This window comes from Mytilus trossulus, chromosome 6 (genome assembly GCF_036588685.1).
Source record: "Mytilus trossulus isolate FHL-02 chromosome 6, PNRI_Mtr1.1.1.hap1, whole genome shotgun sequence".
Lineage (NCBI taxonomy): Eukaryota > Metazoa > Mollusca > Bivalvia > Mytilida > Mytilidae > Mytilus > Mytilus trossulus.
The window spans coordinates 86,729,896-86,757,318 of record NC_086378.1 but is presented as its reverse complement, the minus strand read 5'-3'; the positions used below and the strand labels follow the sequence as shown (position 1 = coordinate 86,757,318).

Genomic DNA, 27,423 nt, shown 5'->3' with positions numbered 1-27,423 from the left:
TCGCCCATCATATTATATAGGGCGAAAACGCGAAAACGCGAAATCGCGAAGTCGAAAACGCGAAAACGCGAAGTCGAAAACGCGAAAACGCGAAGTCGAAAACGCGAAAACGCGAAGTCGAAAACGCGAAAACGCGAAATATTTTTTCTTTCCGATTTCGCGTTTTCGCGTTTTCGACTTCGCGTTTTCGCGTTTTCGACTTCGCGATTTCGCCTTTTCGCCTTTTCGCGATTACGCCTTTTCGCGTTTTCGCGATTTCGCGATTTCGCCTTTTCGCGATTTCGCGTTTTCGCCTTTTCGCCTTAAATTATAGGTATATTGATCCAATATCCACCCGTTTATAGTATGGATCACATTTCCGACCTTACATTGATTACGTGCTACGTGTACAATGTTTCGAGTTCTTTCGGAATTATATTCCAGGTAACTCTCTTCAGAGGTCGTCCGTTTTATTTTTATTTTATATAGCTATATACCAACATATAAATAAAATTCTAAACATCTTTCCACACAAAAACAAAATATTATTTCATAAACGTATGAAGGATGATGGATATATTTTATTTCAAGGTACTACGGAAGAAGTTAAACTTCTTTTCGAAATAGCAAACACAAACCACAACCTACTGCAATTTACTTATGAAATTGACAGACAAAGTTTGAAATTTCTAGACTTAGAAACGTATAAAGGACAGAGATTTCAAAAAGAAAATATCTTAGATATTAGATGTTTCACAAAACCAACTGAAAAATTCCAATATCTACACCAAAATTCTAACCACGCTAAAAGTTGTTTTAAATCCTTTATTAAAGGTGAAGGAATACGAATTCTTAGAAATACCTCTGATCCTGACAATTTTAATGAAAGAATAAACTTATTTACAGAAAAATTAATACAAAGAGGTTACAAAATCGCTTTTGTAAATAAAATATTAAGAAATATTTCCCATACAGAAAGATTAAACAAATTAACAAACAAAGAAACAAGAATAAACAAAAACACAGATAACTATTATATATCTTTCATAACACAATACCACGCTAATGCGGAAAATTTACAAACCATTATAAGAAAACATTGGCATTTAATTCAAGACAACCCACAGTTCAAAAATCTCTTTGATAAAAAACCCACAATAGCATTCAAAAGAAACAGGAACATTGGGGAAATCGTTAAGAAACACTTGAAATAAATCAATGTCTCCCAATAGAAATTAATTAGACAGTTATACTAAAACCAAAGGAAGGTGCGTTGACAATGAAAAATGCATATTGAAACGTATCTTAAACAATAACCAAAACCAGTTATCCATACGTTGATAAAACGAACAATAATAAATAAAAGGTACAATAATAAATAAAATGTACAAAATAATAAACAAACAAACATTTAAAAATAAAAATAAAAATAAAAATAAAAAATAAAAAATAAAAATAATAATAATAATAAAAATAAAAAATAAAAATAAAACGGACGACCTCTGAAGAGAGTTACCTGGAATATAATTTCGAAAGAACTCGAAACATTGTACACGTAGCACGTAATCAATGTAAGGTCGGAAATGTGATCCATACTATAAACGGGTGGATATTGGATCAATATACCTATAATTTAAGGCGAAAAGGCGAAAACGCGAAATCGCGAAAACGCGAAAAGGCGAAATCGCGAAATCGCGAAAACGCGAAAAGGCGAAATCGCGAAAACGCGAAAACGCGAAAACGCGAAAACGCGAAAAGGCGAAAACGCGAAAAGGCGAAAACGCGAAATCGCGAAGTCGAAAACGCGAAAACGCGAAAACGCGAAGTCGAAAACGCGAAATCGGAAAGAAAAAATATTTCGCGTTTTCGCGTTTTCGACTTCGCGTTTTCGACTTCGCGTTTTCGCGTTTTCGCCCTATATAATATGATGGGCGAAAACGCGAAAACGCGAAATGGCCTTAACCGGCCACCATAGGTAACGGCAAGTATGTATATAGTAAAATGAGTCACCATATCGCAGTTACCATTTAGAGAAAAGACTGGTCAAAGTTATGATTATGTGTTTAGGTAAGATGACATATGTTCATTTAGACTGTTACTTTGTGGCAAAACATCCCATTAGTGAAACCAATACATATATATATCCATACAAAAAAGTTAAACTGACCTTTTGATAAGAAGAGAGTAATTATGCTTTCTAATTGAATTTTAAATTTATTGTAATTTTCAATTAATATAGACGGGAGGTGCTGATACTAGCATGAGGAAACTGGATAACAATCTACTAGCTACTTGCTCCATACTTGGAAAAGTTACTAAGGAAAGGGCTGAATGTCTTAAGGCATTTATCAAATGTAAACCACTTGTTGATTGGCTAACGGAATCTATGCCAGGTAATAGTAGTTTGATAGTGACATTCTCATGTACGTTGATAATAACAAGTTTAAAACATAAAAATTCAGTGCATCCCATCAATGTTGATTTCACATGGATAAAACTTAGAACACAGACCTTGAAATCTGTGTACTTTTTTTGGCAATCAACCAGACATGCCAACCTTCATGATTTATGGGAATTCCCCCATAAGAGGTTTTTAACTTAATTGGAAGTTATTTGCTGCCGTCTCAAAATATAACAATTCTTTGCACTTTTCTTTAGAAATTTTGTCATATAATTATCCAAAAAAAAGCAGCCGAAAAGATTATTATGATAGACAGCAACAAACAAGACCACTGAATAACAGGCTCCTGTTTTGGAACAGCCACATACAGAATGTTGCAGGGTTTAACAGTTTTCGAGGCATGCCAACCCTCCTCATACCTGGGACAGTAGTTGAACATTCACAACACAAGAACAAACTATAAAAACTAGGATTATATAATATATTTTGGTCAGATATGTTTAACTGAAAATCACTTAATCGTATAAATAACTAGCTGTAATATTTGTTTTTATTTCGTAGCTGGCTTGAAGGAGTTAAAAGTATTTGTAGACTTAGCCAGTATATCAGCTGGGGAATTACCCTATGAGATTGCCAAGGTCAACTGTTTACATTCTGCTACAACTGGATATGCTCCACTCATCTTCAATTTAGAAAAAAAATGTGACACAGAATTATTCCTAAAAAAATGTGAAGAAGTGTGGAAGGAACTGGAATCAAACTGTACACTTCCTGAAAAACTGGTATGTTATGAAAAGTAGAATAACAATAAATTTGAACTCCAAGGAAAGTTCAAATCCTAAAGTCCCTTATCAATTGGCAAAATTAAAAGCTCAAATGCTTTAAACAACTCGCATTTTCCTGACTGGTTTTTAATTCATCTCATCCAAAAATATGCAATTTCTCATATTTTATGCCCTCAGTGAAACATGTATGCAGGGAAGTCAGTCAGATTACTGCATTTGCATGCAAAAAGTTTAGTCAGATAAAAAAAGAGGCGAAAGATACCAGAGGGACTTTCAAACTCATATGTTAAAAATAAACTGATGAAAAAATAAAATACAAACAGACAAATAAAAGTACACAAAACACAACATAGAAACTAAAGAATGAGCACCAAAAAAACTGACAGTGATCTCATGTGCTCCAGAAGGACAAGGAAATCCTGCTCCACTTGAGGGACCTGTTTTGTAATAGGTTTTAATTTGGTAGGTCACATTCTGGAAAAGGGGACGTCATGCTTGTCATTAAGACATTAGGAACAAACTGCCAATGCATAAAATTTATTGAGGCAAATTTAAAATACAGCAAAAGTAGGCGAGACACTGAGTTCCGCGGAACCCTTACAAATTTTATTTTAATGCAATGATATATGCCTGTTGCCATTTTTCTAATTGTGGAATCAAACAGGGAAATTGTGCATCTTTTTAAAATCACAGCAAAGGTAATACATGTATTATATTAATGTTATCTGTTATAAACCGATACACCACAGTATCTTTATTTTAAAGGAAATAACTTTTCACTTTTCAGGTTCGCACCACACAACAACTTGAATGGTTACAATCAGTGAAAAAATCTCATGGATCAGTAGAGGTTACCTCCCTTGCTCAGACAGAAGCTATTAATGGAAAGGGCATCTTCCAAATAGGGAACTTGATGAAAACAGGCACTCTCAAAAGCCCAGTGAGTATTGTAAAACTAAGCTTCCCCAGCACAAATAAGAATAGAATCTGAATTTTCTAGTGTTGTAATAATATCTTAAGGGAAATAGTTTAGGAGCATATGGTTAAGGCTTTATCCTTCTATCATTCTAATTCATACATTGCCTAAAAGCATCATCTGTTTATCCTTTTCTCATAATTATTCCAAACAACAATGGTAAAACCTTACTGTTAAATTTTTTTTTTTAGGAATTATCAGATGTAATAGAGTTATTTGTTCCCAAAGAGGAAGGAAGTGAGGGTGAGAAGAAACACTACAGATATGATCAGTTACATGACCTTAAGTCACGACTTATGTTAGTCGCTGGCAAAGCTGAGAGAGGCAAAGATGATGTTGACAGATTCATGTGGGTAGGTTTGATATATATACATAAGAAACTCATCATAGATACCAGGATTGAAATTTTGTATTTGTACCAAACGCAGTCTTTGTTTAAAAAAAGACTCATCAGTGTTAAAAGATGAAATTGGTGGTCGTTTGAATCATTAGAAAGTATTGTATATGCCGACAAATTCATTTAAAACTGAAATTATGGGAAAACGAGAATGCTTTTTTCAACAACAACTAATCCTGTATAATTACCTGATGTTTTATACATATTTATATATTTAAAATGTTCTTCATAACTGCAAGGGTAGGGTTGATATCTATACTAAAAGTAATCATCTTTTTAGATTCTGGATTCAGTGGAGAGACTTGGTAGATTTTATTCCAAGCTTGTCACAGAGGGATGTGTACTGTTTTCACATTGGAATGTGAAGTTCTTATGTGATCAAGAATGTATAGCATGTGCTTTTATAAACTTTGGTGCCGAAGGAGACAGACAGACATTGAAAGGGAGAGTAGATGATGCAAATAAAGATGTCAGTGATATTATTCCTCAACTGGCTAGATTTCTGGAGCAGTGTCATAACAAATGGCTGGAGTATATTGACCAAACAAGGGACAAATATTACTGCTTGAACAACTTCACAATTGACCAAATGGTGATTTTACAACAAGAACTTGTGAAAGTAGGTTCTGACAAAGAGCCATCAGCTCTGATTTATCCATTGTTGTCTGCTGTAAAGCAAGGGTGTAAGAAAGAAGACTTGGTGAAAGCCATGACTGCAGCCAAGGCTGATATTGATAATGCCAAGGAAGAGAGAAAAGCAGAAATGGAGACCACAGATAGTGATGAGATTTTGGTTGAAGAACAACCAGAAGATTTGAAAGTACAGAAATTTATAGAAGAAATGGCAAGTGCTGGATATTCTCCTCTAATTGCAAGGGAAGCCTTGAAACATGTTGAGTCTGACAATGTTGATGAGGGTAAGTTAAGGTTATATATTATTTGTTTTTAGATACACATGATTTATATTGTAAAGCATAAAATTTGTTACAGTTTCATTTTTATAGCATCTTACACAAAGCACATAAGATATTATGGACAAAAGAAAATTGAAAAATGCATGATAAAGATCTACAGTCTGATAAAACAAAACATTGAATCGACAGGAAAAAGAGACCCGATAAGAACCTTTTTTCCAAAGAATCTAACAGACATATTTGAGCTGGGGTATCATCATTGAGCAGTAGCTTGCAGCTTCACTTGTTTTCCTAGTTTTTAAAATCTTTCATGTCATTATATTATATCATGATTGTAAATATCTATATAGGATTAGTTTGGTGTATGACCAATGAAGATGATTTCAAGCCAGAAGAACAAAATGAAGATCATGCTGAGAGAGAGGAAGTGTTTACAGGATGGATAAAGACAGACCAATCCTTAGCTTCTGTTACAAAAGGTCTTGTTCATGACCTGGGAAGTGCCACTAGGTATTAAACTATATATGTTTGCCATACCTGCATACCTCTGAAACCTTCAAGGAGGTAGATTTCCCCCCTCAGCTATGACCTGGGTGGTGCCACTAGGTATTTAATTATATCTGTTCCAACGGAACCATTTGCAGAATAAAAAATCTCTGAAAATATATTAATATTTTCCCTGTAAGCAAATTTTGGGCGTTCACAGGAATCATTTTAATAGATCTAAGACCTACTTTTTAATCCTCGTATTTGCTCTAAACTTGAAAAATATATTTATTTTGATATGCACAAACATCTACATGAGAGGATTAAGTTTATTCAGAATTATGTCCTTTTTATCTAAGTCTTTTTTATCCTGTCCAACACTGACGTTGTCATCGCAATTCTTTTATTTATGTTTCAATCATTTCTGTGTAAAGCTCTATACACTATTATATCAGTTATGTGCAAATGTAAATAAGGTTTCCATTGACCTTTTCCAACACACAACTCTTTCAGCACACAATAATATAAAGTATTAAAAATATGTTCCTATTAGCTGTTGGCTCATTTATGACAGAAAACCAGTAATACATAGTCAATACATATATATTAATAAAGTTGATGATTTCTTTACAGAGAAAATGCTGTAGAGAAATTAATCAAAACTCTGGAGGAACTATGGAAGAATTTTCTGATGTCCGTGTCATCTAGTGTTTCTGACTATCTTAGTGTGGAACATCTAGGCATGATTTTAAATAGACTTGCTGAGCAAGGTATACTTTACATATTTTAAAAGGGAGTTGATAATCAATTCAAAAATGATTACTGTTAAATTGGTAATGATGATGATGTGAATGTACCACAAATACAATAATGAGTAATATCACGTAACAATTTGTTTTAAATAATCAGACTCTTTATAATTTCATGCTAAAACATTTATACATTATGTTTAAAGAAACTAAGGTTAAATGTCCCTTGTGCAAAGTTAACAGTACATTGTTTTCATGGGGTATCATTTTGTGAGCTTCACCGGCACTTATAATTCTAGTTTGATGATTACATGTTTTATTCTTTAAGATAACCAACAGTGTTTTAAAACCTGTTATTGTTTATTTTCCAGAAACATTCACTGTAGAAAGAACATTGTTGCCATGTTTTGCTTCTTCAGAACCTAACCTTATAATTTGTCCACAAAGTAAGTGTTTCAATTTTTCAGATTGCAGAATATGAACACTCTTAGATATATTTTAGGTGCAATTTGTCGACTTAATATATTGTTTTGGCATTTAATCCAAAGTATTATCAAGTTTTGAAATGAGATGATAGGTTGTTCATGTAATTTTAGTTTCCTAATATTTTTCGTGTATCAGAGTTTTGTAAAACAAAACACATTAGATTTTAAATCAATGCCAATTATTTAAAATTGTCAAATGCATTTACAATTTTTACGCACCATTTATGGGCATTATGTTCTGTTGTCTTTGCTTCGTTTTGTCTCTTCGTCTGTCCGCTTGTCTGTTCATTTTGGCTGAGGCAGTTTTTTTGATGAAGTTGAAGTTCAATCAACTTGAAACTAAGTAAACATGTTCCCTGTGATTTGATGTTTCTTATTTTAATGCCAAATTAGAGTTTTTACCCCATTTTAATGGTCCACTGAACATAGAAGATGATAGTTGGGATGGGGCATCCATGTACTATGGACACATTCTTGTTTTAGATATAGGAAGTGCAGATCCTATCAAATACATGACATTGTATTTTAGGTGAAATCTACAACACAGTATTGTCAATATACAGCCAAGAAGTGGACAGACCTTTACCACAATCAGATGAGGTTCTCTTGTGTACACCGCACACTACATTGGATATGGTATGTAGACATCTATTTCAATTGAGTTTATGTCCTTGTGTTATTGAAAAAACTACTGGGCCAAGTTCATTACAGATAGAGATAATTGTAAGCAGCAAGAATGTTCAGTAAAGTAAGATGTACAAACGCATCACCATCATCAAAACACAATTTTGTTATGAATCAGTCTGTGTCCTTTGTTTATGATATTCACATAGACCAAGGTGAGCAACACAGGCTCATTAGAGCCTTTAGTTTGTTTGAATTAGTAATGATGGAAAACAATAGACATGTAGTGACATTTATTTTTACTTCAAATACAAAACATAAAATTTGCATCTTTTTCAGCTTGAAACATTCTGGAGAAGAGCATTATATGCTGACAATAGTAAAATCTACTGCCTTGTCAATGCTGATCTGCTGGATTATGATGTCAGTGATAAGGGAGAGAAATCTTTGGAAAGACACATGCAAAATGCTAAAAAAAGAGGTAATTTCTTCATTTACCTTATATTATTATTTGTACATTTTGGTAAGTGAATGTAAGTGATTATAATTAAAAAATACTGTAAAAAAAATAATTTTATTGTTGGCAGGGTATTATATTTTCTTGTCTGTACATCTATCTGTCAGTCATTCTGTTCTGTTTCAAGTTAAAATGTTTTCTTAGTTGTCAGGTTAAGGTTGATTGACTAGAAGTCAAAAGCAAATATTTACATATATATTAACTTGGGTTCCTTTCATATATCTTGGATTGATTTCATAGTAAAGGAAAGCATATTACAGAAATTCAGTTTAAACACAAAAACATATTATTGCGTACGTTGATAAAAAAGTTGATAAAAAAGTCCCCAGTATGAGGACAAAACTCCAGCTGAAAATTTCCAAATCTCCAGTTGTGGCTTGACAACTGTGTCACATGTCTGCAGAATCAAATCAAAAGAGAGGAAACTGTCATTCAATGAAAGATCAATATATGAATGAATTTAAAACATACTGTAATATTATGTGTTAAAGATGAACTTGATTTCTTACAAAATATATAGGGTATATTCTTTATTATTTTTTCAAGACATACAGTACCGACTTGTAGTTATTTGTAGTAGTGAAAATGAATACAAATCTAGAATAGTAGCAGCTCTTGACAAATACCACAAGAGCCCTTTAAACACAGAGGTGTCCACTATAAGGAAGTACCTGCTGGCAAAATTAAAGTTTGATGAGGAGAACATCACAAGATCAGCATCTGTCGTAGATTATGAACGGTAATGTCAAATCTTAAATGAAGAGATGTGAAATTGGTTTTTAATCCAGCAGTACCAGAATATTGAGTATAAACTTCTTGTGTTTTCTATCAAGATTTCCTTGTTTGGAAGTGTTTCATTTTTGATAAAATTATTTAACCAAGTGCTATTTAGGTAGAGTTGAAATCACTTTTTAGCTCACCTGGTCCGAAGGGCCTTGGGCTTTTCTCATGACTTTGTGTCCGTTGTCGTCATTAATTTTTTCAAAAATCTACTCCTCTGCAACAACTGGGCCATATTAATCCAAACTTGGCCACAATCATCCTTGGGGTATCTAGTTTGATAAAGATGGCTGCCATCGCTTAAAATAGAACAATGGGGTAAAATGTAGACTTTGGCTTATATCTCTGAAACCAAAGCATTTTGAGCAAATCTGACATGGGGGTAAATTTGTTTGTCAGGTCAAGATCTATCTGCTTTTGGAATTATCAAATGAATCGGACAAACCCTTGTTGGTGTGGGGACGATATCTTATAATATAACTCTGATAAAATACACAACAGCTTTGTAGTTTGACGTTTACTAGTTACTAACCAAATATAAGGAGACGTCGCCCTTAGATACAATGTGACTTCCGATACGTTGCCGGTCCCGCGGTCTTCTCGACATTCTCGGGGCCTAAAAAAAAATACTTTACGTAGAAAAGAAAATTGAAATACAATATATAAATTACATTAAATTAAGATTAAAGTCTTTCAAAATAAAAAAATCACTGTTCTTTGAATTTCACAGATGAACTAATGTAGTTCATAAAAAAAATCGCATAACTTTAATAGTTCATTATCATGGCGCAACGCATATCTAAACAAATATGCTCGATCACTTTACTTCGAAAGTCCATAAAATGTTTTAATGTTCTCTTTCGCACGTTTAGATGCTTCTCTGGTGGATAACTGTCGTTCTGTGACATCGTCTTTCTTCGTCGGGTGTGTTGATTTTTGTTCCGTGTCCGTGTTTTCACTCTATATGGATTTCGAGCGGATATAACTTTACAATTGGTCTATTTGTAATTCCGTTCTTAGTTCTTACAACTGCTGAACGAACATGTCCATCATTTCCTTTAACTAAATCCTCAACAATTGCGGTTTTCCATCCAATTCTAGGTTTCTCATCGTGAATTTGTACTAAGTCTCCAATTTCAATCCTTCTTTTATTATTCCCGGTTTTTTTGGTGAAATTCTCTGAGAGAAGTCAGGTACTCTGATTTCCATCGATTCCAAAATTGTTGAATTATTAACAATTGTCTCTTTGCACGTTTGTCTAAATTCGTAATGTTCATGAACTCATAATTTTCAATATCAATATCTTCTCCACGAGGATATGGCAGTTTATTAATGCGTCGTCCGTATAAAAGATGAGCTGGAGTAAGAGGTTCCGAATCCACTACATCTGAAGAAATGTAAGTTAAGGGTCGATCATTGAGAATAGATTCAACCTCCGTTGTTACTGTTTGAAGTGTTTCTAAATCAATTAGCAATTTTCCAAGTACCTTTCGTATGCTAGTTTTTGTTAAACCAATGAGACGTTCCCACCAGCCTCCAAACCATGGTGCGCGTTTCGGTATAAATCGCCATTCAATTCCTTGTAAAGAAAATGCTTCCTGTAATTTCTCAGATTTACATAGTCGTGTTATTTCATCTGAAGCAGAAACAAAAGTAGATGCATTGTCTGATAGAATCAATCGCGGTAAAGATTTTCTGCTAACAAAACGCCTAAACGCTTGTAAAAACGTAATCCACTGTTAAGTTTGTTACCACTTCCAAATGTATTGCTCTAGTTGAAGCGCACGTAAATAAGCAAATGTATGCTTTAACTAACGTCTAACGACTTGTCTGTTTGTCTTATATGTAGTGCTCCTGTAAAATCTATTCCTGTAGCCGTAAACGGTGGCGCTTCTTGTAGTCTTATCTTCTGTAATGGAGGAGGGTCGGGTGCTGAATATGGCTTTCCTATTATTTTTCGGCATGTAACACATCTTCTCAGCATTTTTCTAACAACTTGTCGAATTGCAGGTATCCAAAATGTCTGTCTTATGTGAGTTATTGTCATATTACAGCCTGAATGTAAAACTTGTCTATGCGCGTCCATTATGATGAGTTCAGCCAATGCGTGATTTGATGGTAGTATATACGGGAATTTTGCGAATTCCGATATTGGTGCGTTGTGTATTCGTCCTTGACATCTCATAAGATTGTTGTCGTCTAAGAATAAACGTAGTTGTCTTATTCTAGGTAAATTTGTTGTCGTTTTCGATTTCAGCGCCTTATATTCTTGTGGAAAACTTGTCTCCTGACAGTGCTTTATCCATAATTCCGCGGATTTCTGTATTTCTGGTGGTTTCAATTGTCCTGTTTGTATTGAATTGCATTGCTTACGACACTTACTAACGAAACGTTGTACATAAGCAGTTATACGTAACAGTCTCCTATACGATCCATATCGGTTTATCTCCATAATAACGTGAAGTCCTGGTTGATTTTCTTTTTTATCAATTGAAATGTCTCTTGTCGCTTGACTGTTTTCTTGGTCATTGATTAAAACAGATAATGAGGCGTCGCTTACAATTGTGGTATTTGGAAATTTAGAAGTGTCTGTAAGCCAACTGGGTCCTTTTTTCCATAATGTACTTTCCTTATACCTCTCGCTTGTTATACCACAGGTTAACAAATCGGCTGGATTACAGTCAGTTGGGCAATATTTCCACATATGAGAATACGTCAAATCATTTATCTCGTTCACTCGATTTGTAATAAAACGTTTTAACGTTTTTGTTGATTTTAACCAATGTAGGACTATCTGGCTGTCGGACCATAGAGTTATGCTTGAACATTCTAATGTTGATTTAAGGTGATTTACTAAACGTGCCCCAATAACGGCGGCCATTAATTCAAGTTGCGGTAACGTAAGTTCTTTAAGCGGGGCTACTCTTGACTTTGGCATCACGAGTGTACTACCACTTCCGTTACACAAGTATGCTACTGCACCATACGCCTTTGTACTAGCATCAACAAATACATGTAAATTATTTTCTGTTGAGTTACAACTAGTTTTAGAAAATAAGTATCTATCAAATACCTCATGTGTAACTTGTTCCACGTCTTTGGCAAGATCCATCAATGAAATACGTATGTCTTCATCAACTTTTTGGTCCCAGTCAAATCCTCTTTTCCATATGTCTTGTAAAAGTATTTTATTTCTAATTGTAACTGGACTTAAGAGTCCGAGAGGGTCATAAATTCGTGACGAATGTTTCAAAATTTCACGCTTAGTTACTATTTGTGAAGAATTAAGAATTTTTCGCTTTGGGTAAAACAGTTCATCGGTTACGCTGTTCCATCGCATTCCTAAAATCTTTGTTTCTTCATCTGTATCGAGTACATTTTCTGTTGCTGCTAATGTACGAACCTTTTCGCTGTTTGAAGTCCAAGATCTCAGATTAAAACCGGCTTTGTTCATTAATGTACGAGCTTCTTTGAAATAAACAATGGCGTCATCTTCTGTATTTAAGCTAGACAATATGTTGTCAACATACAGGTCCCTTTCTAATAAATTCGTTGTTGTATTGTTGATTTGTTGTAAATGTTTTAATAACGTGGCATTCAGAATGAAAGGTGAGCAAGTTGCTCCAAATAGTACAGCTTTAAATCTGTATTCAATCAAATGGCTATCAGGATCTGATGGATTGCTTAGCCATAGAAACCGTGTGACATCCCTGTCGTCTTCGTGTAGTCCAACATGTAGAAAGGCTTTTTCAATGTCCGTTGATATGGCATTACGGTTGAGTCGAAATCGAATTAAAATTTTCGTTAAATCATTAAGTATCGGCGGAGTGTTCATGAGACAGTCATTTAAATTGGGATGGTTTGATGAAATCCGGCAACTACAATCGTACACTATTCTTATTGGCGTCGTGCTTGAGTCCTTTTTTACTGGATGATGTGGAATGTAGTGAATTTTGTTCGGAATCGGTTCAGTTCCATATACTCTTTCAATGAATCCGCGGTTTTCTTGATCCGTTATGATATCGCTGTACTTCTTTAACATATTTGGTTCTTGGCGCAGTCTTCTTATTACGCTTTCTGTTCTTTTCTTTGTTACAGCATAGTTTAATGGTAACTCATCGTGGTCAGTTTTCCAGGGTAACTTTGCGAAATATATTTGTGGTCTCGAAACTCAATTGAAGATTCTTGGTAATTTCGTATGTAATCATTCTCTTTTTCGTGAACTTCCGGAGATTCAATTCCTATAGCTTCGAGCTTCCAAAACGCTTCTAAGTCGTGTTCCTCAGTTTTACATGAAATAAGCACATTGAAAAAACTAGATGCTGTTGAGTACTGAGATTTTCCTGAGTGTAACGGTCCTGAAAGTAAGTATCCTAGTTTCGATTTGACTGCGATAGGTCCGTTTCCGCGTACAACTTTATCTTCAATTATTTCCCAATAAAAATCGGCTCCAATTAATAACGAAATTTCAAAAGTATCTTGTTGCGTAACAGGATGTGCGAGCTTTAGTCCTTTCAAATAGTTATTGTTCCTGTCAATGTAACGAATGTGGTTCTGTAACGGCGTAGCTATCATGGGAACGATTAAAACCTGTATTGGGATTTTATGTCCAGTTTCAGTTTCAACATAAACTGTGGCTTTATCAAGTCGCCTAGCATTTGCGTTGGTTTCTCAGAATGATGAGAGTTGAATATTGTCGGCTCCTTCTCTCTGTAGATTCAATTTACGCGCAAGACTCTCCCTTACAAAAGATCTTTGAGCGCCTTCATCAAACAAAATATTAGTATCAGTGCAATGACGATCTGACCAAACGGGGGCCACGGCAGTTTTCAACAATACATTTGAGTGAAATTGTGCTGACGAGTGTAAAATCGTGGAATCTTCTTGTATCCCGGTGTCCTTCACAAGATTTACTATAGTTGATGTAGATGACGTAGTTTCGTTCTTATTACAACTGTTTAAAGAATTTCTAGTGTCAGCGTTACTTCTTTTTTCAGGGTCTACAGTGTGTTTAACTTCGCTACATAAACTAGTGTGGTGTCTTTTACTGCAGTTACGACATGAGCCTTTTGATTTGCATTCCTTTATGTGATGTTTACCGAGGAAGTTGAAACATAAATGGTTTTGTTTAACGATAGCGAGGCGTTTATCTAAATCGCGTATTTTCCGGCAATTGGCAGGCGAATGAATATCTTTGCAGAAAATGCACGGCTTAGCTGTTAAATGGTGATTTACATTTCTAGTACTTGCGTTGTGTTTTCTTTGTGATTTAGCACCGGCGAAAAAGGTTGAAGTCGAAATATCAGTTTCCGTCTGTGAAACTTGTCCGGCTTCCATAATTTGTATTCCTTAAGTATACTTTTTCTAAGATCTCGTAGTAACCAATTTGTCGTACCATGCTCCCGCGCGAGATGCTTTCTGATTTTCCGGGCAGTTTGCTGATTATAATCGGGACTAATAAATTACTGTATGAGTCCTGTGTCTGTCCAAGCGATTCAAGTCCTCTAACTAAACTCTCCATTTTGTCATAAAACATTCTCAGGCTTATGAGGTCATCTCGGGGTGGCGTTATATCAAGCAGTGCTTGTAGGTGTGCTTGTGTGATTTTATGAGTCTGTCCAAATCTCTCTATCAGAACATTAACGGCTTCGGCATAATTAGCGTTAGTTAGAGAAAATCCGGCAATTGTCTGAGCGGCTTCGTTTTCTAATTGGGCCTTCAAATAATTAAACTTTTGAACATCTGTCAATGTTGGGTTGTAATGAACTGCTGATTCGTACGAATCCCAAAAGCTTGGCCATTCTAATATATTGCCATTAAATGTAGGTAAAGTTAATTTTGGCAAACGGTGATTGCTGGATATAGCGGACGGGATAGCATAGCTTGACGTGGGAATTGATGTGGCAATTTGGCTTGTCTCTGTTAAAATTCGCACGGCATCATTTGACTGTGGCAATGACGGGGCGACATAACTTGTCTGTACTATTTCAGGTGAACTAGTAGGGATGAACGGTGGACTGTCTACATTTAAAACTTGATAAGACGAATGTGATGGTTGATTGGAAATGGGTTGTAATGTCTTATCTATGAATATCTTAAAATGTCTCAGTTTAGTAACAAAATTTGTAGTATACTCATCTGTGTCTACGATTTCCGTCTCTATATCCTCTGTTTCCAATGCGTTCTCAATTTGTTCATTCAGTGTGTCGAGTAACTTCTTCTTCTGTTGTAGATTTTCGTATGTGGCTAACAGCTCCTCTCGGTCGAATTCAGAACTTTCTTTTGCGTCGGCAAATTTTCGTAAAAGTCTGGTAACGGCACTACGATTGCCCGTTCTTCTTGATTTCAGCTTTGCTAGCTCCATTAGTCACAGCACCATAAATGTGGGGACGATATCTTATAATATAACTCTGATAAAATACACAACAGCTTTGTAGTTTGACGTTTACTAGTTACTAACCAAATATAAGGAGACGTCGCCCTTAGATACAATGTGACTTCCGATACGTTGCCGGTCCCGCGGTCTTCTCGACAGTTGGGTTGCTGCCCCTAAATTGGTAATTTTAAGAAAATTTTGCGGCTTTTGGTTATTATCTTGAATATTATTAAAGATAGAGATAAACTGTAACAAGCAATAATGTACAACAACGTAAGAGCTAAAAATAAGTCAACCTGACCAAACTTGTCAATTGACCCCTTAAGGAGTTATTGTCCTTTCTAGTAAATTTTTAACAATTTTTGTAAATTTAAAAAAAATATTTTCCACTGTCACTTCTGGGCCAATTTCATTATTGATAGAGATAATTGTAAGCAGCAAGATTGTTCAATGAAGTTAGATCTACAAAGACATCACCATCACCAAAACACAATTTTGTCATGAATCCATCTGTGTCCCATGTTTAATATGCACATAGGCAAAGGTGAGCGGAGTTTCTAGGTTTTTTTTTTTTAATTTTGTACAGTTACTATCATAACTTGAATTATAATCATTGAATATCTGTGTCATAGGTACAGTAGATTTTTTTTGGGATAAAGTCATATAGATTTTAATGTGTAACTCTGCAATGTTGAATAATTTTTAAATGCTATAATGTTAAGGCACATATATACTGCATTTTCTTTATAGGCTGTTTAAATATTTTTCTTCAATTGAACAGACACCAAACTACATAAATAACCAAATAAAATAGATCTTCAATACATATTTCTTATGTTTCATTTAGATGTAGTGTCCGTGTTGTAAAGTCATGGAGAGCTGGTATTGGGAAGACATTATACAAGACAAGAATGGTAGAGAATTTACAGCAACAAGTTCCAAACATGGAAAACAGTATCACTATTCCACTTCATGAAAAGACATTGAATAATGATGAAATTATGGACATCTTCAAAGACGAAATTTCACCCCCACAAAATTATAGACCAAGGATATTTCATATAGATATTTCACATGAGGTAATATCTCTATTTTGCTCAGGCGTAAAAATAAGAAGATGTGGAATGATAACTATTGAGACAACTTGCAAATGACATAGAAGTTAAGAACTATAGGTGACTGTCACCTTACAGCCTTAAACTATAATAGGCCCTTAGAAATATTAAATTTGTGGAAAATGGCCCCGTAAGTGCTCTCACAGGTACAATTCTTTCAAAATTTTATTAAACTTATACTATAGGTTAATATCAGTAATATTCCAAACAAATTCTAAAATAATCGAAGATATATATTGTTTTTAAAGAGTTATGTCCCTTGGAAATATTAAATTTATGGAAAAAGGCCTTGTTAGCCCTCTCAAAGGAACAGTTCTTGCCAAATTTTTATAAAACTAATACTATAACTTGCTATCAGTTATATTTCAGACATGTTTTATAATCGTGGACAATCAACTTTTTTAAAATGGAAATATAAAATAAATGCAAAGCAGGGTACATGGGAACTCTGTTCTATTACTTAATTTGTAAACGGCCTATTTATACTTGTTACATACATTTTCCTTGATTTATTTGCAGGTCCAGGAGGGAGTAGATGCTTTTCTGTTTCAATTGTTGATACTCGGCTGTTTAGGCCATAGTTCTGGATATGTGTGGAGAAGATCTGAGTTGGACTACTACATCATCGAGTCTATGCCACTGTTGGCTAGGGACACAGATGCAAAAGTCAAAGAGGTGCTAATTTATTAAGATTTGAAAATATGTTACAATAAATAATCATTCTTATGCAACATTGTTTGTAATGTTCATTTTGATTGGATAATGTTCTTAATTTCCATGGCATCAATTCCCAAATGATGCTTTGAAAAGGTAGGTGCAAGCGCAGAAAATGTATGGCATATTTTAAATGTATGATTTGACATAGTTTCTGTCAGTTTCATTAGAACAGAGATTACAATATTGTCTGTAAAGCTCTGATGGCATCAATTGCTGATTTAACGGTTGCAAATACATTTTGTTCCCGTTTACTGGCTTCGCTTACGTGTGACAAGTAAACTTAAATTGTTACCATCAAGTCACCAATTCAAGATGTCAGAGCTTAAAATACAGTACAGTTATCTCCTAATTTTTGTACATGATTTTTTTTATTTTTACGATTTCACAAATTTTAAACTGACTGCAGTTCAGATTCTACTATAAAAACGATGTATGATAACGATTCATTTAAATTTCATACAGATAGGAAAGCTGAAATGTTTACATCATTGCTTGGACATTCTACCATATGTAACCTGTAGATCTCCTCAGGATAGTCTGGATATACTCAATAATACTAGAATACCAAAAGACCATACCACTCATGATAGACTTTTTGATCACATTGAATTTCAAAGTGCCACATTCCAAAGACCATACCAGTATCTAAAGAGACTAGATAACAACCAGAAACTTGATGGTGTGGACCCTGACAAGGTTGAAGGAGATGAGAGAAACTGCTTGACAATATTAATCAGGTACAATATAGTACTTGAGTTCATATAGAGCATGCACAAATTTATTGTACACTTTTTGTTTTGGTCTGATGATTTTGTGCCTTGGACTATGAAAATTCACTTAAATAATCAGAGATTTTAAATTTTTTGTGTCGCTTTTAAAAGATATTGACTTGATGTTTGTTACAAAGATTACACCATTACAAATTATAGATCAAGTTAGCATTTTGTTCCAGTACAATTAATGTTTAACAGTTAGTGGAATTATGTATTGCCATATATATAAGAATAGCTGATTCACCATAGATAAAGTGGCTGTGTTCATTTGACTTTATGTTTTATTTTGCTGTCATTGCTCTAAAATAGTAATTGGAGTGTAGCAAAATTTTATTAATATCATTGTTTTACATTATTTTCAAGAAAGCAGATATTGTTATGAACAACAGATAATGAAGGGTTTGGGTCAATTTGATCTCAACCCAACTACACAAAAAGTAAATAGACAGACTTTATTATACATTTTAAGTCAAATCAATTTATGATAAGCGTTTTACATAATTTTGTAATGAAATAGATATATTACTTTCTTTCAGTCACTGTGGTATACAAGATCCATCTTGGTCTGAGTTGTATCATTTTGTCAGCTTCCTAAACAAACAGTTACAAGACTTTGAGGTGTCAGCTTTCTGCGGTCTAGCAGCAATGGAGGATTTACCAGGATTTTCCAAGTTTGTTCTCAGATTTTTGATACAGATGTCTAGGGTGAGCCAGCTGTTGGACAGCAGATCTAGAAATAAAAAAAAAATGAGCACAATCCAAAATCAAATAGTATCAAACTTGAATATTGCATTTGTGTCCAAACTGTTCACAGTTTGAACTCTGCGGCCATATCAGGCTGAGCTTGGGGAAGCATTTTATTTAAAGAATTGAATTCCTTTATTTGTTTATTTATTGTGAATTGACAGATATGATTGATATACAAATGAATTTAATGGCTTCAATATATTTTCAATTTATTTATTTATTACCAATTTAAAATGCAGGTCATGTTTTTGTTAGTTTAGAATGTTTCATTTTAATTGTCTTAATTTTGAAGGATTTTTCCACAAGATCATTAGAAGTAAGTGAGGAGTCACCAATACAGATGTTAAAGAGAGAAATAAGTCCTGAGGAGGGGGATGATGATGTCGTTCAACAATACAAGATGAGGCGAACTTGGGAAACTAGGTATTTAAAAAGCTGTGAAATATCATTGTAAAAATGATCATCAGTCTGGTTTTCTGTTCCTCTTAAAGCAAGAGTGCTTTAGCCAATTTTGTAAGACCAAAAAATCAACCAATCAGTATTGAGAACATATTTGAAAATAGCCTAACTCTGACAAACATAGTTGTTTGGTGATGTTTACTTAAAGAAGCAATTATTCATTTTTTTCCATACAAAAAAGAAGACATTCTATGTTTTGTTAATAAAAAATTCCTTCATTGAGTCTTATTTTCTTATTTTTATCTAGTCCACATCCATACTTGTTCTTCAACCCAGACCATCACAGTATGACATTCCTTGGATTTAACATAGAAAAAAGAACAGGAAACTTAGTTGATTTACAGACAGGGACAGTCTTAGAAAAAGCAATTATGCAAAAAAACTTATTTGATGCACTTCAAAGAAACAAGGTCAACCTGGCAGAAAACTTTGATGCTCTTAAAAGGTGGAGTAAAATATTTTTGGTGTTGTTTTTTTTTAAATGTGATGTTTTATTGGGAATTAGAATTAAGAAATAAGTAGTTTTGATTTGTTTAAATGAGCACTTTAAATATAGCTTAATTGACATGATTTGATGAATGGTTGAAATCTTACTTGTAGGTTCTTTCCTCTTTTTTCAGAAATTTACAAGAAATAAATATTTCATGTAGAGGAAAACAAGTAAATATGTTCGTAAAAATTAGTTGGGTTACTGTCTTAATGAGAGATTTCCCACATCTCTTTAAAATTTAATTAAAGATAAGTTTGAACTCAATATTTTTCTGTTTTTGTAGATCTGAACAAATTACTAAGCTATGTAATGTTATGGGATTAGATACACCACATGACCCTGATGAGACGTATGAACTGACCACAGATAATGTGAAAAAAATACTGGCTATTTATATGAGATTCAAGTAAATATTAAGTTAAAATCATAAGTTCATAATGTTGTTATCATTTAAATAGATTCCTAGATTTCATATATCCTAGAAGTATATATATAAAAAAGGAGATGTGGTATGATTGCCAATGAGACAGCTCTCCCTAAAGAAACCAAAATGACACACAAATTAACAACTACAGGTCACTGTTTGGCCTTCAACAATGAGCAAAACCCATACCGCATAGTTAGCTATAAAAGGTCCTGAAATGACATTGTATAACAATTCAAATGAGAAAACTAACGGTCATATTTATATAAGAAAATAAAAAAAACAAACAAATATGTCACACTTAACCAAACAACAACCACTGAATTACAGGCTCCTGACTTAGGACAGAAACATACATAAATAATGTGACGGGGTTAAACATGTTAGCAGGATCCCAACCATCCCATTACAGACATAGTACACATTTTGTCCGGGTTTAAGATTTTTGTGCAGAGTTATAGAGCTTCCACACTATTTTTATGGCCCTGCAAAGAAGTTGTCGGTGCCATATAGTTTTACCCTTGTCTGAAATTCTGTCATTCAGCAACAAACTTTTCCTAAACTCTGTCAGATATTGGGCTGATTTTTGGTATGTGAGTTAATTAACCATGATGAGTTACAGATCAAGAATAAGTTTTGTTCTGCTCGGCTAATTTTTGCTGAAATTACAGACTATCGACTTTGTTAAAACTTAGCCATGATGAGTTACAGATCAAGTTTAAGTTTTGTTCCGCTCCACTAATTTTGGCCAAAATGAAGGGTTTACAACTTTGAAAGTTATACAGACTTTTTTTCTAAATGCCTCAAGATTTTGAGCTGATGTTTGATATGTGAGACTACCATCATGTTTGTGTCCACATGTGTAATTGAAATTGCAGATTTTTCAACCTTTTGAGATGGGGCCATTTGTTTCGCTTTGACACATCTAGTTCTTCACGCTTGAAGATATTGATTTGTCATTTGTTATATAATTTACACTATGACAATTAAGTTAAAGATCAAGTTAGTGTTTTGTATCAGAAAAATTAATTTTCAACCCGTAAGGGACTATGTAATGCCATGCAATACTCAGAATGCTTGTTCTGTTTTACGGTTTATTGTTACTGTCACTGAATTATTTAATATATTATAGATGCCATATACCAGTTATCATTATGGGAGAAACAGGATGTGGTAAAACTCGTCTTATCAAGTTTATGTGTGCACTACAGCAACCTCCTGGGATTAAAGTGGAAAATATGATTCTTATGAAGGTACGAGTTATCTCCCTTGACCAGTTGAAGCAAAATCTCTAAGTTCATGTGCTTAGTTAGCATTTAAGTGGTCACTACAAAAAAAACTTGAGTTGTTATGGAAATTATAATTGTTGTGAAGGTAAGGGTAAGTTTTCCTTGAAAGTCATGGTGAAAAGAGTACACCTATTTTCTACATACATATTCATCAATAAACTTCGCAATGTCTTTATGTTAATGGGATATGTGTAATACTGATTTTAATTTTTTTTTGACTTTATAATTTCCTCATTCATTTAAATTTATTGATAATTAAAGGTACATGGTGGTACAAAACCTTCTGACATTGTTAAAAAGGTCCAGTTAGCTGAAGTAGTTGCCATGGATAATGCACAGAAGTATAAAAACATGGACACTGTAATCTTCTTTGATGAAGCTAATACAACTGAAGCCATTGGTGTTATCAAGGAAATCATGTGTGACAAATCACTTGGAGGGAAACCAATTAATCTTCACGAGAGATTGAAAATAGTGGCGGCTTGTAATCCATATAGAAAGTAAGTTTTATACTGAAGATATCATGTGTGATAAATCTGTCGGAGGGAAACCAATTAATCTTCACAAGAGACTCAAAATAGTGGCAGCTTTTAATTCATACAGAAAGTAAGCTTTATATCAAAATATTTCATTATTTTAACCACTTTTTTCCTTGTTAATTAGGCTTATTACTTTCAACTACCAAATGAGACAAGAAAATTGAATATGTTTTATTTTTTTGCTTCATGCCAATGGAGATGTATGATAAGAAGATATGATCTGACCTCTGCATGTTTAATTGTTATTTTTAGTATGCCCAACCTAGAATAGTAGAGGAGCATTATTTTTTCTGGTCTGTGTGTCAGGTCAGTCCTTCGTCCCTTTATCAGTTCATTTGTCCGTTTGTCTGGTTGTCCTGCTTCAGGTTGAAATCCAATCAACTTGAACTTTCCTACACATGTTCCCTTTGATACGATCCTTCTAATTTAAATACCAAATTAGATTTTTGACCCCAGTTTCAGGTAGACTAAACATAGAAAATGACAGTGTGAGTGGTGCATTTGTGTAATATGGACACATTCTTGTTTTTGTTATTTTTGTTGTTGGCTTGCTGTCTCCTTTCTCTTTGTCAAACATATCTTTTTGAAGTTCATGTTCATATAAACCCTTAAACTTATATATATGTATATGTTAATTTACTTATATTTTTGTAGACATTCTGATGAGTTGATAAAGAGATTAGAACAGGCTGGACTTGGTTATCATGTTGATGCTGACAAAACAACAGATAAACTTGGTAAAATGTGAAAAATAATTATTGTTATTTATTACATTGGTTGCAATGAATTACATTGATTTCCCAGTTAGATAAATCCGATAATTTCACATGTGAAATAAAAGTGGTTATTTCACTCTCTGACGTCATACAACAATAGGCGTTGTCAAGACATCGATAACGTCGAAACAAAACATGCGTAGGAAAACCATATATATAGTTCCTTACATTTTCTACATTAATTTCATAAAAAAAAAAGCAATTAGACAATGTAATAAAAAGTATAACTAATCGCCGTATTTGAATATCAAAAATAAGACAACTTGTGACCGAACGCCGCTATGGATTAAACTCGTGCTGTCGTTCGGTCACACGTTGTCTTATTTTTTATATTCAAATACGGCGATTAGTTATACTATAAATATCAGCTTGTCTAACAACATCAGTTGCAGCATTTTAACCAGTTAATAAGACACAAGATTAGATGAGATTTTTTAATTTTGAAAATGAATTGCATTGCTATTAAAGAGGCAGTATGTGATGCTGTAAAACTTACAACTTTGTTTGTCTGATACACTTTTGAAAATTAACCCTCACAAATACCTGAATGGCTGTGTAGCTAAAGTGACAAAAAGAATGCTGTAAGAATGTATTGGTTAAAACATGTCTGAGTCCTTCAGTTTTTCAGTCTTTTTCATTTCTATAATTGCTAACTCATTTAGTATTGTATTGGATTGCAACCTTACTTGAATATTTTATCACATATAACCCAAGGAAGAAGCAGAATGATTTTGAGGTTAAAATTATAATGCTCAAGGTCAAAGTTACTAAAAAGCATAAGAGTGATTTATGGATGCTAAATCAAATACCATACAAATTCACCCATATATAGAAAAAAAACTATGGCATCTTGTCCCATAAAAGGTTTTCCCTTTATATGGGGACATTGGCTATGTGAGCTTGTTTACTAAAGGTTCTTATAATTTCAGGGCGTGTACCAATGAGAAGATTGGTTTACAGAGTTCAGCCACTCCCGCAAAGCATGCTGCCGCTTGTTTGGGACTTTGGACAACTGAAAACAGAAGTAGAGGAGATGTACATAAAACAGATGGTCCGTAGATATGTAAGTATCAACCCTGTTTGTTGTGTGGAATTTAGATATAGGAAAATGTGGTATGAGTTCCAATGAGACAACTCTCCATCCAAGTCACAATTTATAAAAGTAAACCATTATAGGTTAAGGTACGGTCTTCAACATGGAGCCTAGGCTCACATCAAACAGCAAGCTATAAAGGTCCCCAAAAATTACTAGTGTAAAACTATTCAAATGGGAAAACCAACGTTCTAATCTATATAATAAAAAGAAATGAGAAACACTTCTGAACCACATAGACAAACAACAACCACTGAATATTAGATTCCTGACTTAGGACAGGTGCAAATAATTGCAGCAGGATTAAACGTTTTAATGGTACCAAACATTCTCCCTTTTCTGAAACAGTAGATGAACATAACAACATAAAAAGACACACTATAAAATATCAATTGGAAGGCTTAACTCAATCAAAAAACAAAGTGACACAAATTAGCACACAATGAATGAATAAATTTGATCTGTGATACAATGTAAATACAGCGTTTATTTATTAAGCAAAGATTGCTAAAATGTATAATTCACCAGTTTTATGAATGAAAAGAAAGTGAACTTCATGATATTCTTAACATAGCTTTAAACAGTTGACATGAAGTAAAAGTACAAGGTGTTAGAATTAGAATTTATTTGTATTTTGACATATGATCTATGCATATTGGGTTGTAGGTAAAGAATGGAGAACTCCCTGACATTCAAGGATTGGAGACAGTCTTAAGTAAGATACTGACTGTATCTCAAGACTTTATGAGACAACAAAAGGTAATTGTACTGATATGCTCAATGTATTTGACTTTGAATCATAACAGGAATGATGGAAGATTTGTAAAGTGATTTCAAAAATATAGTGCCCATTATTTAAACTTTTAGCAGCTCCTTTCCCAAGAAAGCAAGAGGAAAATTGTGAGCAACCTGCATCTTAATCATATAATTATATACTAAGAACATATTCCTTTGATTGTGTTTCCATCTGTTCAAATGATGATATGGTTAAAATACACAGGAGTAAAAACTGACAACAGGTTAAGTTTTCATGGCTTACCTTGTTGATATATCGCTTGTAAAATTTTTGAAAAAAGGTATGAATATTACACCTTCTAAAACCAATTCATCACAATCGTACAAGTCAACCACAAGACAAAGGGATCAACCCAACCAAACTACTAGACGTTATGACCACCAATATAACCAATATTCAACACATGAGGATCGTCTGACAAACGAAAGATACAGAAATTATAATAACAACCAAGTTAACAATATTCAACTCCGACCAGAGTTTCCACAACCACCAAGGTTTCCGCAATCACAACCATTCAACATGAACAATACTCAAGAACGACCACCGTTTCCACAACCACAACAATTCAACATGAATACTAGTCAACGACCACCGTTTCCACAAACAACAACATTCAACATGAACAATAATCTACACAGGATGCCATTCCTGCAAGCACCACCAGTCAACTTACCGCCTTTGCCGTTTTATCCGTGGCCATGGGGCCCATTTAACCAACCAAGTAACCAAAATGGCTTTTCAAATTATCCGTAAACATTTGTTACAATCAGTATTAATTGCATACCACAAGATAAACATGTGAAACCTACAATGTATCTGTTAAAGTTGAAAAACAATTGTAATTTGGTGTACTTATTTGCCTGACAAGTCAAGATATGACTAAAAATCAATGTTTTGGTTTTTTTTTTATTTCTTTTTCGCTGTTGTTTTATTTGTTCTTTTCAAATATATATATATATATATAAAGTATGAATATTCATAGTAATGAGAAAGAGAAATGAAAACACCAATTTTTTTCATTCTATACTGTTTATAAAAGGAAAACATTTTTCTTCCTATCTTTATGTTATATATGATAAATCATAAAAATAATGAAACTTCTATTAACCATTTATAGTAAAACATGTTTCATCCTATCTTTATGTTATATATATGATAAATCATAAAAATAATGAAACTTCTATTAACCATTTATAGTAAAAATACAAAAAATGGATCATTTAATTCATTGTAATTTTAAAATTATCAATTCCTTGACAAAGGATCATCCAAAATCAACTCCAATTTTGTCCTTTTAACTTATACTTTAAATCATTTTACTAAAATAATGCCAAAACTTAGTTCTACTGAATATAACCTTAACATTGGCATGTGGAATATTCAAGGTTTAAATTCAGAAAAAATTACTGATCATGCATTTGTAAATTTTGTATCAAAAATGCATATTATTAGTCTTGTTGAAACTTGGAGTGACAGTGGTAAACCTGTAGATAATATACCTGGATTTGATTTTATATGTAATAGTACCAGGAAAAAACATAAAAGAGCCAGACGTGGTTCTGGTGGTATTTCTCTGTATGTCAGAAGTTCTATATATAAAGGTATATCCAAATTAACTAGTACTCATAATAATGCCAAATGGGTTAAACTAGATAAACATTTTTTTAATCTTAAGAATGATATTTTTATGGCTACAGTATATTTTTCACCAGAATATTCTTCTGGTTGTACAGAAGACATAAATGAAGTTTATTCAAAGTTGCTAAGAAATATTGAGCACTATAGTCAACTTGGAGATATTGTAATTCAAGGTGATTTTAATGCATATACTAATACTATTCCTGATTTTGTTATCTCTGATGAAGCAAAATTCCCAAAATCAAAAGACAATGATTATTCAATTGACTCACATAATTTAAGAAATAATCTTGATTCAAAATCTGCAAATAAGAGTGGAAAGTTATTAATTGATTTATGTAAAGAATCCGGACTCAGAATACTGAACGGAAGAACTATTGGAGACCCTTTGGGCAAATGTACATGTATAACATATAATGGTTCCAGTCTTGTAGACTATACACTGGTGTCTTCTAATATATTACAATGCATTGGAAACTTTAAAGTTAGTGATTTTACTCCAATATCAGATCACTGTCCTATCAGTTGCTCTTTACTTACTTGCTTTCAAAAATGTAAAACTATAGAGACAAAATTAGATCCTCTCCCTGGTAAATTTTTTTGGGATAACAAAGCAATGGATTGTTATACTACAAACATTCAAAACTCACATGTAAAACAAAGACTAGATGAATTTGTAAATAATAAACAGATTGATTCTAATTCAGCTGTTGAAAAATTCAATGCTATTTTGTGTGATACAGCACTTTTATCAACTAAATTTGTTCAAAAGAAAATCATGAATAGGCCTATTAAGAAAAGTAAAAAACCATGGTTCTCAGACTCTTGTCATGACCTCCATACTACAGTTAAAAAGTACTGTTTACTTGTAAATAAATTTCCAGACAACGGATCCTATAGAAAATCATTTTACTCATTCAAATCTAAATTTCGAAGAAGGTGTAAACAAGAAGAAAGAAATTACAAGAGTCAAATCTGTGACCAAATTTCACTAAATATGAAAAAAGACCCAAAGACATTTTGGAATTTACTTAACAAATTAAGTTCTCTTTCAGAAATAAAAGAGGAAAACCATTTTGATCAAGAATTATTTAT

At 33.4% G+C, this 27,423-nt stretch overlaps 1 protein-coding gene across 1 annotated transcript in view; it reads left to right on the top strand.

Moving 5' to 3' along the window:
• LOC134723091 (E3 ubiquitin-protein ligase rnf213-alpha-like) overlaps positions 1 to 27,423 on the top strand; it is a 113,246-nt gene that overhangs the window by 7,956 nt on the left and 77,867 nt on the right. The window contains exons 6-28 of the mRNA XM_063586731.1: positions 2,219 to 2,372; positions 2,942 to 3,162; positions 3,953 to 4,105; positions 4,333 to 4,494; positions 4,819 to 5,455; positions 5,803 to 5,962; positions 6,572 to 6,708; positions 7,059 to 7,133; positions 7,702 to 7,808; positions 8,136 to 8,277; positions 8,860 to 9,052; positions 16,317 to 16,548; positions 17,104 to 17,259; positions 17,764 to 18,038; positions 18,611 to 18,779; positions 19,114 to 19,244; positions 19,528 to 19,725; positions 20,054 to 20,176; positions 21,327 to 21,447; positions 21,745 to 21,983; positions 22,677 to 22,759; positions 23,728 to 23,861; positions 24,558 to 24,650. Of these exons, the coding sequence (XP_063442801.1) occupies positions 2,219 to 2,372; positions 2,942 to 3,162; positions 3,953 to 4,105; positions 4,333 to 4,494; positions 4,819 to 5,455; positions 5,803 to 5,962; positions 6,572 to 6,708; positions 7,059 to 7,133; positions 7,702 to 7,808; positions 8,136 to 8,277; positions 8,860 to 9,052; positions 16,317 to 16,548; positions 17,104 to 17,259; positions 17,764 to 18,038; positions 18,611 to 18,779; positions 19,114 to 19,244; positions 19,528 to 19,725; positions 20,054 to 20,176; positions 21,327 to 21,447; positions 21,745 to 21,983; positions 22,677 to 22,759; positions 23,728 to 23,861; positions 24,558 to 24,650 (4,095 nt within the window). The remainder of the gene's footprint in view (positions 1 to 2,218; positions 2,373 to 2,941; positions 3,163 to 3,952; positions 4,106 to 4,332; positions 4,495 to 4,818; positions 5,456 to 5,802; positions 5,963 to 6,571; positions 6,709 to 7,058; positions 7,134 to 7,701; positions 7,809 to 8,135; positions 8,278 to 8,859; positions 9,053 to 16,316; positions 16,549 to 17,103; positions 17,260 to 17,763; positions 18,039 to 18,610; positions 18,780 to 19,113; positions 19,245 to 19,527; positions 19,726 to 20,053; positions 20,177 to 21,326; positions 21,448 to 21,744; positions 21,984 to 22,676; positions 22,760 to 23,727; positions 23,862 to 24,557; positions 24,651 to 27,423) is intronic.